At 38.5% G+C, this 14,761-nt stretch overlaps 1 protein-coding gene across 5 annotated transcripts in view; it reads right to left on the bottom strand.

Moving 5' to 3' along the window:
• The window catches only part of PPP2R5C (protein phosphatase 2 regulatory subunit B'gamma), an 84,051-nt gene that overhangs the window by 35,934 nt on the left and 33,356 nt on the right, over positions 1-14,761 (bottom strand). The window contains exon 1 of one of the 5 annotated variants that reach the window (XM_061464042.1): positions 12,406-12,715. The exons of 3 other annotated variants lie outside the window; for them this stretch is intronic. In XM_061464042.1, the coding sequence (XP_061320026.1) occupies positions 12,406-12,499 (94 nt within the window). In that variant the 5' untranslated portion in view covers positions 12,500-12,715. Of the gene's footprint in view, positions 1-12,106; positions 12,375-12,405; positions 12,716-14,761 lie in introns of those variants that run through there. One more of the 5 variants, XM_061464043.1, reaches the window with a different exon arrangement.

The raw sequence follows: 14,761 nt of genomic DNA, 5'->3' as shown, positions 1-14,761 counted from the left end.
AAATATTTAGTTTCTATGAAAGGAAAATCTCCTATCTAAATTTTAATTCAAATGAGTAGCTTTTCATTGGATTATGAGACTTCTAGAGCAATATATTCTTCCAGTTAAGGGGAGAAGAAGGCTGTCAGAATCAAGTGAGCCATTATCAGACTAATTAAACAGCATCAGGGAATAAAAAAGCCACCACCCCAAAAAAGCCCACAGTTAAGAGAGCCTGAAAGGAATGTGAAGCACATGTTTTGTCAGTCCTGGAGTGAAGCTCAAAACAGGTGCTTCAAAACACTAATCCCCTCGGAAAGCTGCAGTTGTTGGGGAATGCAGTGCTGAGGGCTGTTGCTAGTGGCAGCTATCTCCTAAATACAAGATTACATTGTGGTTTTGAGGATGGAGAAACTAAGTAATAACATTTAACTGTCAAACATTTAAGATGGGAGGTTTTATGGATTGACTGGTAATGAAGTAGAAAAAAAAAGCCTGCTGTCATTTCATACTATTTGGCATATTTTTTTACAAACTAAACAACCTGAGGCACTGGAATTACTTCCAATAACATCTTTTCCAGGTATACATCATAAGCCTAATGATGATAACAGTATATCAGTGAATAATCCCTGCTCCTAATTGTCTAACTTTTTCAGAAGACCAGCATCACCTCACATCTAAGCTCCTGCTTTACAAAGATTTTCATCAGAAGACAACTCTTTTCTTAGAAGCCATATGAAATTTTAAAAAACCTACCTTAACATATTTGTAATAATATTTCAGAGAAGTAAGAATTTTTGGACTATATTTAAATGTTTAAAAATAGAAAGTGAAGAGTTAAAGTGGTAACTGAATAAATACTTTAAAGGCAATATACCATAAAAACAGGAACACTTACAGAGGAAATGGCAAGTGAAATAAACCGAAATGGGCTACAGCTAATGAAATAAAAATTCCACCTGAAAGAGAGAAAAATGACAGGGAGGATAATCAAGCAGACAACGGAAGAAAAAACTGTCTTAACAAGGAAAGAGAGAAATCAAACAGATAAAGAACTCTCAGTAGAGCTTTCTGGCATACGTATGCTATTAACATACTGTTAATATGACAGCAAACCTAATTTTTAAACACAAAGCACTAACTAGAAACCTAAAAGAAAAATCCTCAATTTCCTAGCTGTTACACTGTACCTGAATCCATTCTCTAGCATAAAAATTAACTTATTATGCAACACCTTCTACTGTATTTGAAAACTAAAATTGCTTTTAACAGTTTCTCTGAAAAGATGAAGCATGACTGTGGTGAGACCAGACCTTGGTTACACTACAGAACATGATTCAAGTGCATGGTGCAATCCAGAAGATTTACATTAAGTAAATAGAAGTAACCCATGAACCACTGAATAAACTCTGTTGCTTTGGACACTTGGTTGAAGTATCCGCTAATCAAGCCTAACTATCTGCTACAAGCTGTTTCTCAAAACACACACAAACTCCACATACCAACCCGTAACTCTAGTCAGCTACTGCTGATGAGCCTGAGTAACTTGTCAATCAATGTTATCTGTCACACATCTACGATAAATATAATTCAAGGAGCAATCAGCCGCCAAAACGTAAAATAACTTGCGTGCTTCCCCAGAGCATGTCAGCCTGCTTCTTCCTCTCCTCACTCTCCCTACATACTCTAAATCCTGGTGGTTACTCCCTAGTTTCTATTGGATGCTTCTGAATGAAGAAATAGGTTAATTTAATGAGGACTTTTAGAATAATTAGTTACAACTATCAAAAGAATTCATTGAAGAATACTGGTTCATGTGTGGCTTCGAAAGAGATGACACAGATTAGAAAGCAGGAAGAAAAGCCTCCCCTATGGTTTTCTATGGTCAAACATGTTTCACACCCTAATGCAACCTAAACCAAATACCCAGCCTCTCACACAAGAACTATGGTTATAAACAGCTAACACAACTGCTTGTGCTTTCCAGCTTTTCTAAAGCTAACATGTCTTTATCTTAACAAAATCTTCCATAACCATTCCTTGATAACAACACTGAATCAGCTTTGTAAACTCTTGTCATAGTTTAACTCTAGCTAGCCACTAAGTACCACACAGCTGCTCGCTCACTCTCTCCCAACCCCGCAAAGGGCTGTGGAGGACAATCAGAAAAACTTAGGAAACACAAGAACAGTTCAACAACTGAAATAAAGGAAAAATATAACAATAATAATAAAAATAGAAATAAAACCTAAGAAAGAAAAGTGATGCATGATACAACTGCTCACCACCCATTGACAAATGCCCAGACTGTCCCCAAGCAGTGATTGGTGGCTCCTGGCCAACTTCCCCCAGTTTATGTACTGACCATGATGTTCTACGGTATGGAATACTCCTTTAGCTAGTTTAGGTCAAGTGTCCCATCTCTGCTCCCTCCCAGCTTCCTGTGCCCCTCCTCACTTGGCAAAGTGTGAGACTGAAAAGTCCTTGACCAGGGTAAGCGCTACTGAGCAACAACTAAAAACATCGGTGTGTTATCAGCACTGTTTTCATCCTAAAATCAAAAAAACAGCACTGCACCAGCTAGTAGGTAGAAAATCAAATCTATCCCGGCCAATACCAGGGCAATTTCCCACTCTCTTCAAAACAGAAATAGGATGAGCAACAGGTTAACTCTTTTGAAAAGTCTATTCAGAGGAAAAGCTTTAACAGTAGAAGTAACTCTGAGCTGAGATGCACACTAAGGTCCCAAGTGCTGATCAACAATTAAAATCATCCCAAGTCACCATACAGCATTAGAACTTGCAACAGTCATTACAAGATACACAGGAAATAACACCAATATCACCAGGACTTTTTTTGTGTTTTTCCTGAGAGAAATTTCTTAATAAATTCTCCTCAATAGACAGGAAGTCCCATCCCCTGTGTGTGGGTTTTAAATTTAAACTGAGGCCTCCAACACCTCTGTAAATGTAGCGGGCAAAAACAAGTTGCTGCTTTCATTAGTTATGAATCCAAAAGTGATCCAAGAAGATCTGGACATGTTTAGACATCTCACCCCAAGCAGATTTCCCAAAGTATTATTTTATTTACAATTTTCTTTTTAAACGGAAGATTCAGATGTTCAATGAAAGCAATTTATTTTAATTTCTCCCACTTAAAAATAAGCTTTAGGATTCTTTATCCCTTAAGCTACATTAATGAATACTGAGCTTCCAATAGGAGGGAGTGAGAAAGTCATGCAGCAAAGCATATATGCTCAAAATTTTGCATTAAAGAGGATGTGCTTATTCTAATTTAAGGGTCAGCAAGATCTTAATTTCCTATTAGGACAAGCACAACACAACTTCTTTTGTGGCATTCAAATAACTTTTAGCAGTCTTCAAAAAACCCTGTGCATCAATTTTTTGTATTTTAAGATACTTTATATAGAAGTTCAAACACACCAGGAGCAACAAAAGATATAAATATACTAGGTTAGAAGAAAGATCCTAGTGTTAAGACCAGTTAGTTTGTTTGGAAAATATTTTTGAAGAAAACGTATTACACCCAAAGAACAGACAACACGCTTTTTCCTTAAACTATTTAAGGGATTTCAGGCTTTGATCAATTTTGTTCCAGTTTTCTTTCCAACATGGTTTAAATGAACACAGAATACCTTTGAAATACCACTGACATTGTTATCCTTCCACTTTAAATACAAAAGGAACACAAGAATTCAGTTTCAGAGGTGTGTAAAGCCACACAGCTAGTAGCTTTAATCCAAAAATACAAATTAAAAGCCTTCCATAAAAGCCTCAAAATGAAGTGTTTCAAATTAGTAGACTGCAACAAACAACTAGAAAAGTCCCAAATGCTTTATTTTTACTTTACATCTTTTCCATTTCATGTATTTTTTTCTTGCATAACTTATAAAGAAATATTTACTTAATAAAATTAAGACTTATCAGTAACAAGAACAATTATGAAAACTGACAGAAAACTGCCACTTCCAACACCTGTAACAACCCAGAGGCAGACCCCACCCTTAATTTTAACTGCCTTTGAAAAAGAAAACCTAACTGGCAAGTTACAGCAGAAACAGTACAGCATGATTTGTATGTGCATTAAGCAGAATTGATTATAAGAATTGCAGACATGGCTTTAAAATACCACACACTCAGAGCATCATTTAACTCTGTTTTGTCTCAGAAGCCAAGCAGCAGTTCTGTTAGGCTGGCAAGACTGCACTTTCACTCATACAAGGTGTTTACCTCCAGCATAAAGGTTAGAACCTTTATAAAAGCCACCCCCACCAGAGGGGCATCTTGTTTAGGTATGAAGTAAATATTCCTGCAGCTATTAAATACTGCCACTCCTCAATCTGTGCGATTTACAATGTGGTTTCAGTAGCCAACAGTATTTGATAGCACATGGAGAGAATTAGCTGACTACAGAATCAATGATTAATTTTGCTTTGAACAGAAATAGAAATAATACTTTCCTCAGAAACGCATGGCACTGAATTTTCATCTTAAAAGGTATTTCACTGTAAGTGATGAGTTAATAAGCATGTCACCATGTTGAATGCAATGGGAACAATAACTAAGCAACCTCCTTTAGGTGCACTCTTATAAAAACACTCCCCATAAGTTGCTTCAGGATATACCAGTAAAAAAGCATGAGTCTAAGTCTGGCTATGCACTGTGGCTATGTTTGGATGTCCTTTGAGAAAATCTAGCAAAACCATACAAGAGAGAATATAATAACAATCATTTGTATTAGTACGAATCCTGTGACAATTCAGAAAATTATCTAATAATAACAGATGAAACTGTATAGTAAGCATTTCACATTCCTAACAGACACAAGATGCCTAGGTTTACTATGAACAGAACTGCTGCTGCTTCTTCAGGAAGATGGTCTTGTTTATCTTTTTTGAGGCAACACTTTTAGAAAGGAAAAGCGGATGGGTTTCAAAGCTAGTGATTTAGTGTATAACTGGTTAATCAATGCAAAAGAACAGCAGAGGCTGAGAACTTTCTGTAAGAATATAGGAAACTCTGGCAAGGTGGAAACTCTGAGCTCCAGGAGTCAGGCTGAATACCAATGGAGTCAGAATGGCTTGGAAGGAAGGCACAGGTATCAACCCAAACATGCAGCTGGTTCTCACCTCTTTGGACTATCAATTTATAATTGGCTTGTATTGGAGGAAAGGTAAGAACAAGCATTTTTAACTCTTTTAAATCTTAGCTGAGGTTTAACCATTTGACCCAATCTCAACAACAATTACGGCCCACAAGCAGAACAGAAGATGAGTGCTGACCCTAGGAAATCCCATTTATTGGATTAGCAGGGATGAAAAAAAGTTTTGAAGGTTTTTTGCACAGGAATATTTCCACAAAACAAGCCCCCGATTTTACAAGTAGCTGTAATTTTAAAATGAAATTCACTGAAAGAGAATTAGCACAATTTATCACTGTAATGGAAGCATTTCTGAAGAAAACTATTAGGATGTCCAACTCAACAACACTGTACAACTGTAATATACCTTTCTTCCCAGGCAGATTTTACTCACTTTTCACAACAGAGAGCTACTAAGTTTAAATGTATTAAAGTATTATATTTAAAGAAATATGCTCAGACCAGTTAAGTTCATCACCCTTAAAAATATCTATTTATGCACAAAATGCAAGATGCATGTGAAGGGGAATATTATCATTACAGAGAAAACACAGAAGGAGTAAACCAGATCAATTTTCCACTGCAGTATACACCTACAAAAAAAAAACAGCATGAAAGGTGACTTTGAAATTTCTTTTGGTATGCTTTCATAATCTGTGCAAACCAGTTTCAACCTAGAATAAAATATTAATGCCCCAAGAAAGGCAAACTGAGTACATGCAAAGGAAATCATGCTTGAAATTTATCAAGGTCTTGGAAAATGTTAGAAAGTTGGTAACAACAACTATCTCTGGATTTTTAGACCTTTAACATAATGTTTTTATAATGCAGGAAGATTACCGGAAACATGCCGTAGGGATCTGGGTTAGAAATTACACTGCTCAACATTTTCATAAACACCACAGAAGACAAACAGCGATGTCACACAGTTTGTTAATGCCACATTCACTGTCAGTTTAAAGCTTGTTAAAAAGAACTACAGAAAAACTTCATGATACTGAGCAAAAGAATTCAGTCTATTAGATCTTTCCAAAAGGTAATAAATGTAAAGAAACATGGGTGAAACAGCTGACTGGGCCCATTTATGAGTTCTAGCTTATTCAGAAGATACTTTTAGTTATGGGTGTTCTGTAAAAAACACATACCTGCCATGTTTTTTTACTACTGCTGTGCTCCTAACAGGATATTAAGAAATTAACAAAACACCCTTTTAGGATGCCAGTATTTTTAAAGCTGCATGTGGTTCCCAACACCCAACTTTAACAGTTTGCAAAGACTTGATAAGAATAATTTAAAACACCATAACACCAAAAATAGAGAGGTAACACTGAGGTAAAAGTGCTACTAATAAGCATTCTGTCACTAAACATACTGAAAAGTCTGCCTCAGTAACTGAAAAGAAGACAGTTTACAATAACAATATTGCTCTTTGTATATCAAAATTCATACTGTGGTATTTTTAAGTGACAGTAAGGCCAGTCATTTTTTTTTTGCCAACGTGCAGCAAGGAATGACAGAATCACAGAATAATTTTCACCAGAAGGAACTACCTCATTTCTGCTATTCCAATCCCTAACTCAAAGCTGCGTGAGCTAGTTAAACCCAGCTGCTCATGGCATTCTCCAGTCAATGACTTAAGTATCTCCAAGCACAGTCCCTTTGGAATCCAGTATTTAACCACTTCTATGGTGGTTTTTTTTTTTTCCTCTTTGTATTCAATGGCAATTTCTTGTGCTACAACTTCTATCAGTTACTTCTCACTCAGTCACTGTATATCTCTGAGGAGTGCCTGGCTCTGTCCTCTATACTCTCCCATCAGTTGGAGGTGGGATCTCCCCTTAGCCTTCCCTTCCCCAGACCAGTTCTTTCAGCCTCATTTTGTACATCATGAGATTAATGGCTATTCTCCATGCTGAATTTGGTCTGTATTACTTCTCAAGTGCAAGCTTTGGCCTCTGCTTCCCACTTGATTACAAAACAGCTTTTTTTATGGTTTAGTTTTTAGCTCAGAAACAATTCCTGCAAAGCAAGAACCTTCATGATTTTTCGCAAACATGGTCAGGCAAAAGTATCTTCAGATGAATTATTTTCCAAGAAGAAACACATGCCAGTTTCTTTCTAAAATGGAAGTGCCAAGCTTTTCTCCTTTAAGAAATAAATTGCATACTTCAGGGTTAAATGCAATATGCAGCTTACTTAACAGTCATTTCCTACGTTTACACATTATTAAAAGGGACTTGAGCTTTCATAGCCATCTATGAAAATCTAAAGTAAGTGGAAATGCACCTTGCAATAGCTAGATAGCAGTTGGCTGCGTTAAGAACCTCACAGCAGTTCATGGTGATTTGGTAACCTTTCAGCTCCAGACCAAAGGTGGCCCAATCTCAGGGTTAAAAGCTTGGACAGGTGCCTGGTGCTCTGTTAGTACCTACCCCAACAGAATAAAGATCTTTCATTAGGCTTTGGCAAGCATGAAATGTCTATCTAAACACTCTGAACTTTCTAGCACAAAACCACTGCTACTGACATTTTTAGCCCTGCAGAAAAGCCCTACGTGCAGACAGAGTATTAATCTTACTCAAGATTAATGCATACAAGGATCACATCGTAAATATGGACAAAGTTAACATAATTTTTCTTTGAAAAACAAAATGCAAGCAACCTTCAAAAAGTCTAAAGTAACTTAGATAATGACAAAAAGTTGAATCTGTCAGCTGCTGGTCTGGAAGGCAGAGAAAGATGGACAATACGATATTTGAAACAGGTTACGGCCTACAGAAAATGTCACTCTGAGTTACCACAGTATCAGGGTGTTATTCTCCTTCCCACACAACTTTCAGTATGTCTTGCAAAATGTCTTGAAAATAAGTTTTGAAGAGCATGAACAGACATTACCAGTCCCCACCAGTCAGCAACTAAGCCACTAAGGTAACTTCTATGTTCTGGTAATTCTGCCATTGCAGATCAGAGCCGAACTTTATCTGCATTTTGTTTAAATACCTGTTTCTTGATTTCATAAGAACACTGGCATTTGAACTACCTCTACGTACTGATAAAACAGTACTAAGATTTTTTAACAGCATTGAACTGTATTCCCAATGAAAATGTTTGCCCCCCCCCCCCCCCCCCCCCACATTTACTATATGCCTACAGAATGAATTACAATTATTTTCTACCTGTAACTGCACTTGGTACTACAGCTACATTTTTCAGCAAAGCTCACAACAGTAAATATGAACTGGTAACTCTCAAGCCTAGTGACAAATGTTTACTGTTTTTCCTAATCCATGCTGCTTTTACAGCTGTTTCCTTTGCTTGAAGTGCTGAGATGGAAATCAAAAGGTTCCAATTCCTTCCCCCAGGCCTCATTTTATTTATGTGGATCCTCCTGGCAGGGCTCTGAGTGCACTTCCATCACCCTGGGGGTTTAGCCACCAGAAGGGCTCCATGAGGAGAAGACACATCTTGAAAACACCATCCGGATCTGCTTTCCTCCTTGTAAAAAATATTAAAGTCATGCTACCTAATAAACATCTTCTCTGTGCTGTCCTAATATCATCTTCATAGCTACTCACCTGTTGATGCACAAAGATCCTATAGGAGCTCTCTCTGCAGATACCCCATGACCAGTTGCTTTGGCTACATCATTTGTTTCACAGCCAGATACAAGCTCAAATCTCTACCCACGATTACAAACCACAGGAGTTATTCCATGGCCATAATAGTTCTTCAAACTGAACTGTAATTTTCTTGGAAGCTTTGGATCATTGCAATACTAGGTAAGCTTTCACTTCACCATGATAACCAGTGACAAGCAGCTCAGCTGCCCATTATACACCATGTTTGTACTCTAAAAAGATCAAAGCAGCAGTAGCATAACTTGGATCTCCTGGAAAGCCTGTTGTGGCTGAATGACCAAGGGCTCATTACCCCATCAGACCCAACACTCTCACTGAACCAGTGCTTTCAGCACAAACAAACAACATACAGTAATGGCTCCACGCCACTTGTGGTCAGCACTGATTAGGCTCCATTGGTACTTGGTATTTTCCAACAAGTCCAGATTCATCTTTTGCAGACTGGATTTCTACACATTGGTCTTGAACAACTGCCAACAGCCTATGGCTGTGACAAAGGGCATAGTACCTGAATGAAGAAAGGAGAGCAAGTATACTTGTGACCAGGGTCAGCCAACAGTCATGTGGTTGTTGAAGAAGTCTATAGTGAATAGAAACACCAAGGAAGGTAGTCTACACATTAGGATCCGGATCAGCGAGGTACATGGCTGGACAACCACATAGCTGCAATGACTAAGGCCAAGGGTCTGACCTTAAAGACAGCAACTGATGGAAAGCAGAACCTTGACAAGACTTCTCACAGCTCTTTCCACAGCACTCTGACTCAGAATTACATGGCTGTATCATCTCCAAGATGACCCTGAGCACTGGCAGTCAAATGAACTGCTGGAAGATGGGGTATCTGGGGACTCCTATCCTGAAAATACCTATTGCTCCTCCTTATTGGTGATGGGGCAGACATCAGTGGCAGCAAAACCTTTATTTCTAATTTACAAGACTTGTAACATAATTTTAAAACCCCACACCTGTGTCTATTTTTCCAACTGTGTTATTTCAGCAAAGCTATAAGAAGCCCAGACAATAAAGCTGTCTGCAGTTCAGGAGGAACAAGAGGAAAGGGAGCAACCTCCCATCCCATGCTGGATCAGATTTCCTTTTTATTCTGCAAACACTACATACTCCACATGATCCAGGTACAGAAAAGGCTTCAGAATTAACTTTAAAAGCATGACTGCAATTTTTAAAGAAGCTCCAACAGTGTAGTCCACAAGGCTCCACAGATTTTTTTAAAAATAAGACTAAGGCCAAATATGGTAGCTAAAATATAAGGGTAAAATAAAACACGGTATACCAGCTCAAAAATTTAGCTTAAACATTACACGAATTTGGTGATAAAGCAGTATCTTTTCCATTACAACAAACTAGATCAACTAGGACCAACTGACAGGCTTGTGCCCCCACACTTTTGACATTTAAGTTTTAGCTCTTAGAGCTGCAAAAAGAAATTCTAGTAGAAATTTTATCCCATACAGCAATAGATGATGTAAAACGACAACTGCAAAAGCAGCACAGATTGGGACAAACAGTAAATGTGTCATTAGGCTTCAGTTACCAGCCAATTTTTACTGCTATTAATTTGGTATGTATTGTTCTGACAGGCTTCATTTTGGAGGCAGATCAGTACTGGTAGCATCAGAGCAGCTAGTGAGATGAGGCACACAAAAAACAACACAACTTCTGCATACACATATACATGTACGTAAGGGATGCTTTTCCCATCCCAGTGTCAAGAAACTCCGTAATACCAGATCCACATCTTACTTCCTAGGACCTGAAAAATGCAAGAGAATCTCTCAGTTATTCCCTGATTGTTTACAAGAAAGTCCACTCTCATTACCCATTAAAAAAAAACAAACCCACCAAACAAAACCCAACCAAATTAAGAAAAACATAGCAACAAATCAAACCACAAAACCCCTTAACCTTTACTACTGTGTACCAAAATTCTAGATACACTGCACCAAGAATTTAGGTCTTAAGAAAATAAATTTCAGAACATTTTCTTAAAAAAAAAAAATCAACAAAAAAATTCCATTGTTTCCACAATTACATATCTGACTGGAGCCAAAACGGATGATAAATTCACTGACAAGAATCATGGTATCATATTGAGACAAAGGATTACTAAGGTTCTTCATTATAACATTTCATCATTATGATTCCAACGTTGTTTTTCTCTCCTAACTTGCACCTTTAAAAGATGGTGCTTCTCTCCTCCCCTTCCAAAAGGCAGCATCTATCAGAGAATTAAGGTGATTTGTGCAGAATGAAAAGCAAAGGCCTGTCTACAGGTCAGGTAGTTGCATTTCTATTCCCCTGACAACAAGTACAGTCCCTATTCTAACTCAAGGGAATTTTATCGCATGCCCCACCCCCCAGACCAAAATGCGTCTCTTCTCAAACACGTCCAGTCCCACTTCAGACAGAGAAGGAGGTGGCTCCTCTTTTAAAGGGCAAAGAAAAATTGTGATTTCTTAATACATGAAGATCAGTACTACTGCTTAAAGGAGCAGACTTCTGAACAGTTGCCTCTGTTGGGTTGTTTGGTGGTTTGTTTTGTGTTTTTTTTTTCAACTTTCAAAGCAGTATTTTTTTCAGTGTATGAAATATTAATGAAAAAATATGCTTTTCAGTACTAACATCAAGCAAACGTCAGTGAAAGCTGAGGAGCAAAGGTAACTAAGAATTGTATTAGCTGTGTTTCTTGCATGTAAATGCCATTGTTCAAGGTATGCTGATCCCAGCTAATGCATGTTCAGCTTTCACAAAAAAGTTCTAAACCAAAACAACCTTAAGACAAAAAAAAAAAAAAAGCTTTGATTGGTTAACAGCCAGCTGAAGAAATAAAAACAAAACAAACCACAGCAATGTAAAATTTTACTAACTGCAAAAATACATATCAAGAGATGCACACTTAGTATTACACAGAAATGTCATACCAACATGTATTTTCCCAATGAATTATATAAAATGTAGATCTGCAATGTACTAATTCTATAAACCCAAAAGAACGTATTCTGTGCAGAAATTTCACATTCAGAACTGCACACAGCAACAGGCACGTAAGAGCTTGCTTGTTAAAGCTGAACTGCATCTCTTCTATGACATGCTTTCTGCATACATAAAGGATATTTTCAGAATAAATGTCACGCACCCCCACTCCTTCCCAACAACACTTTCAATTCTTGTACGAGCTGCAATGGGTTTTAAAGGAGCTCTAGCGGAAAGATTTCCACAAAAAAGGCTTTGAAACACATCAACTGTCTGCCCTTATTCTATAGAAACGGTAAAGCGATAACTCGGCTCTTCCCTCCCCCACTCGGTACCTTTCTGGGGTAATGACTTCACATCCTTTGACATCAGCACAGCTTGAAAGGGGGATGGGAGAGTTACGGCAGAAAGCAGTAAAACCTGCTTTTAGCTATGCATGCGATGCCTCTGCGAATTCCTAAATCTTCCCTAAACACATCGAGCAGAGGACGAGTTTTGATCTGCGCCGGTTTTATCGCCAAACAGAAAGTGTCGGGGCTAGAGGCCTCCTGCTCCCCTTTACCCGAGCATCACAATAGCCATTTATTAGCCCGTCGGAGGGTCGCGATTCCCTCTCGCACGCACAATAACTCACCTCTAATATGCAAAAGAGCCACGGGCTGGAACGGCCCATTGGAATTGGCTGCGTCAACCACCATCCTGCTGCTAGCTCTGTTACATGTCAACATCTAGGCTCCAGCAGGCAAGGCGGTGTACTCCTTAAGGCAAGAAACCAGCCTCCATTTTAGTTAAAAAAAAAAAAAAAAAGACAGAAACCGAAGCGCTCTGCAGCTGGAGGGAACTGGCTAGTGAGTGATGTCAGCGGGCGGGAGGAGCCCCATTGGCCAACGGCAGCAACTTCAAATGACACCGAGGAGGCCGCAAATGAGCGGAGCCTGGCGCGGGATTGGCACTGCTCCCTGCGCGCCCCGCGGCCGGCTCCGCGCCTCCCGCGGCATCGGCGCCTGACAAACCGCTGCCAAAGGAGGTGACGAGTCTCCGCGTTCGCTTATTTTAAACCAGGATGATGTTATTGCTGCTCTGTTATTCCCCCACAAATAATATTCTGTACGCACCTGCTAGAAAGAGCGCAACAATTGTATTTTTCTTTCCTGAAAGAGCCAAAAGCTTAATCTTTCCTTCAGAAAGGCCGCCAAGAATTACCAAACAGGAGTTCAAAGTAAGCGTGGAAAAACACAGCACTAAGGGCAACATCTACAACCTGAGCTTACAAGAGCCTTATTAAAAGGTAGTTCACAGTAAGATACAGGTATGGTAATAAAAAGAAACAACCAACCTCGTAAGCATTCCCATGAGGTGTTTTACATTGGTTTCTATTATGTATGTTAAGAACAAAAACAATCTACACACATGACATGCAGGATGAGAACCCCATGTTTCATGGTCATCTTAATATTTGTTTCATTCTAGAAATGGACCCATCTTAAATTGAAGTTAATGTTGTTAAGCTTGCATAAAGCAAACTTTGTTTTCCGTTCCAGAAAGTTCAGTAATCATAAGCAACTTTTTTACTATTATCAAAAATTAAGCTATTGCAGCACTAAGAACCAGTATAGAGGCATATGGAAACAGTTTTGCTGCATAATCCCAGGAATACAAAAAAGTACAGCATGACAACTTCTAAACTTTAGTTGAATTACTTAAGTTATTTGGAACAATCTTTTCTTCATCATACGAGACTTGCACGTTTATTTTTGTAATGAGCTATCTGAAGAACCACTTTGCCCACTAGGTACTGCACCTCTGGGGGTGACCTTAAGTGTCAGTGTACTGCTTCTCTCCAAATCCTGCTTGCACCAGGATATCACCTTTAAATATTTAGATAAGGGGGCCTATAGGGATGCTGGGGAGGGACTCTTCATTAGGGAATGTAGTGACAGGACAAGGGGTAACGGGTTAAAACTTTAACAGGGGAAGTTTAGATTGGATATAAGGAGGAAATTCTTTTCTGTAAGGGTGGTGAGGCACTGGAATGGGCTGCCCAGGGAGGTTGTGAATGCTCCATCCCTGGCAGTGTTCAAGACCAGGTTGGACAAGGCCTTGAGGCCTTGGGTGATACGGTTTAGTGTGAGGTGTCCCTGCCCATTGCAGGGAGTTGGAACTAAATGATCTTGAGGTCCTTTCCAACCCTAGCTATTCTATGATTCTATGATTCTAATATCCAAGTATTTTAAAAAGTAATCATGGAGATGAAGGGAATTCAGTTTTTCCTACGTTCACTACAGACAGTAAATTTCTCCTACATCAAGGAAGATTAGGTTAGATATTAAACAAAATCCTCTTGCAATAAGTACAGTGAAACAAAGTAAGAGACTGCAAACTTTCCAGTAATTTAAAAAGTGACCAAACATAATGAGTGATACAAATGTAGCTGATCCTGCTTTAGAGAACATTAAAATGGACTACATGAATTGATGCCTTTTTAAACCTTTGTCCTAAGACTACAGAGATTCAAATTATTTGTCCTTCCAGTCTAGACAAAACCAAGGGAGGTTGTCGTGGTTTAAACAATGCTACTGCAGAACCCAGGACATTAGTACATTCTCAAAATGGGTATACCTTAGATGTGAAGTTTTAGTCTTATAAAAGAAAAAGCTACCATAGAGATGAGCCTTTAATAAAACGCAATTTAAAAAACAAAACCAAGACTGACCTCACACAAAGTTTTCTACCAGATCTTCATGGATCAAGATAAAAAGAAAACTGAAGAACAACTGAGATAATTTTCACTCTATTTTCATATGCAGAATTTCTTAAGAAAATTCAGTTTCTTTTCCCTATCTAAAGTACAATTAGGCTGTTCTATACTGATAAGACACACTATGAAGCAGCAAAAATTAGGCTTAAAATTCTAGTTTATCTGGTAACCACATCTTTAAGAGGCAGCTGCTCTCTCTCTCTTCTCTTTGCTTCAATGGTCAACTGCTGTT

The sequence above is a fragment of the Pezoporus flaviventris genome, unplaced genomic scaffold, assembly GCF_033815535.1.
Source record: "Pezoporus flaviventris isolate CSIRO_AGI_PZ_B2104156 unplaced genomic scaffold, CSIRO_AGI_Pfla_v1 ptg000036l, whole genome shotgun sequence".
NCBI classification, from domain to species: domain Eukaryota; kingdom Metazoa; phylum Chordata; class Aves; order Psittaciformes; family Psittacidae; genus Pezoporus; species Pezoporus flaviventris.
The sequence above is the reverse complement of the archived record's forward strand: the minus strand, read 5'-3'. Positions and strand labels throughout refer to the sequence as shown.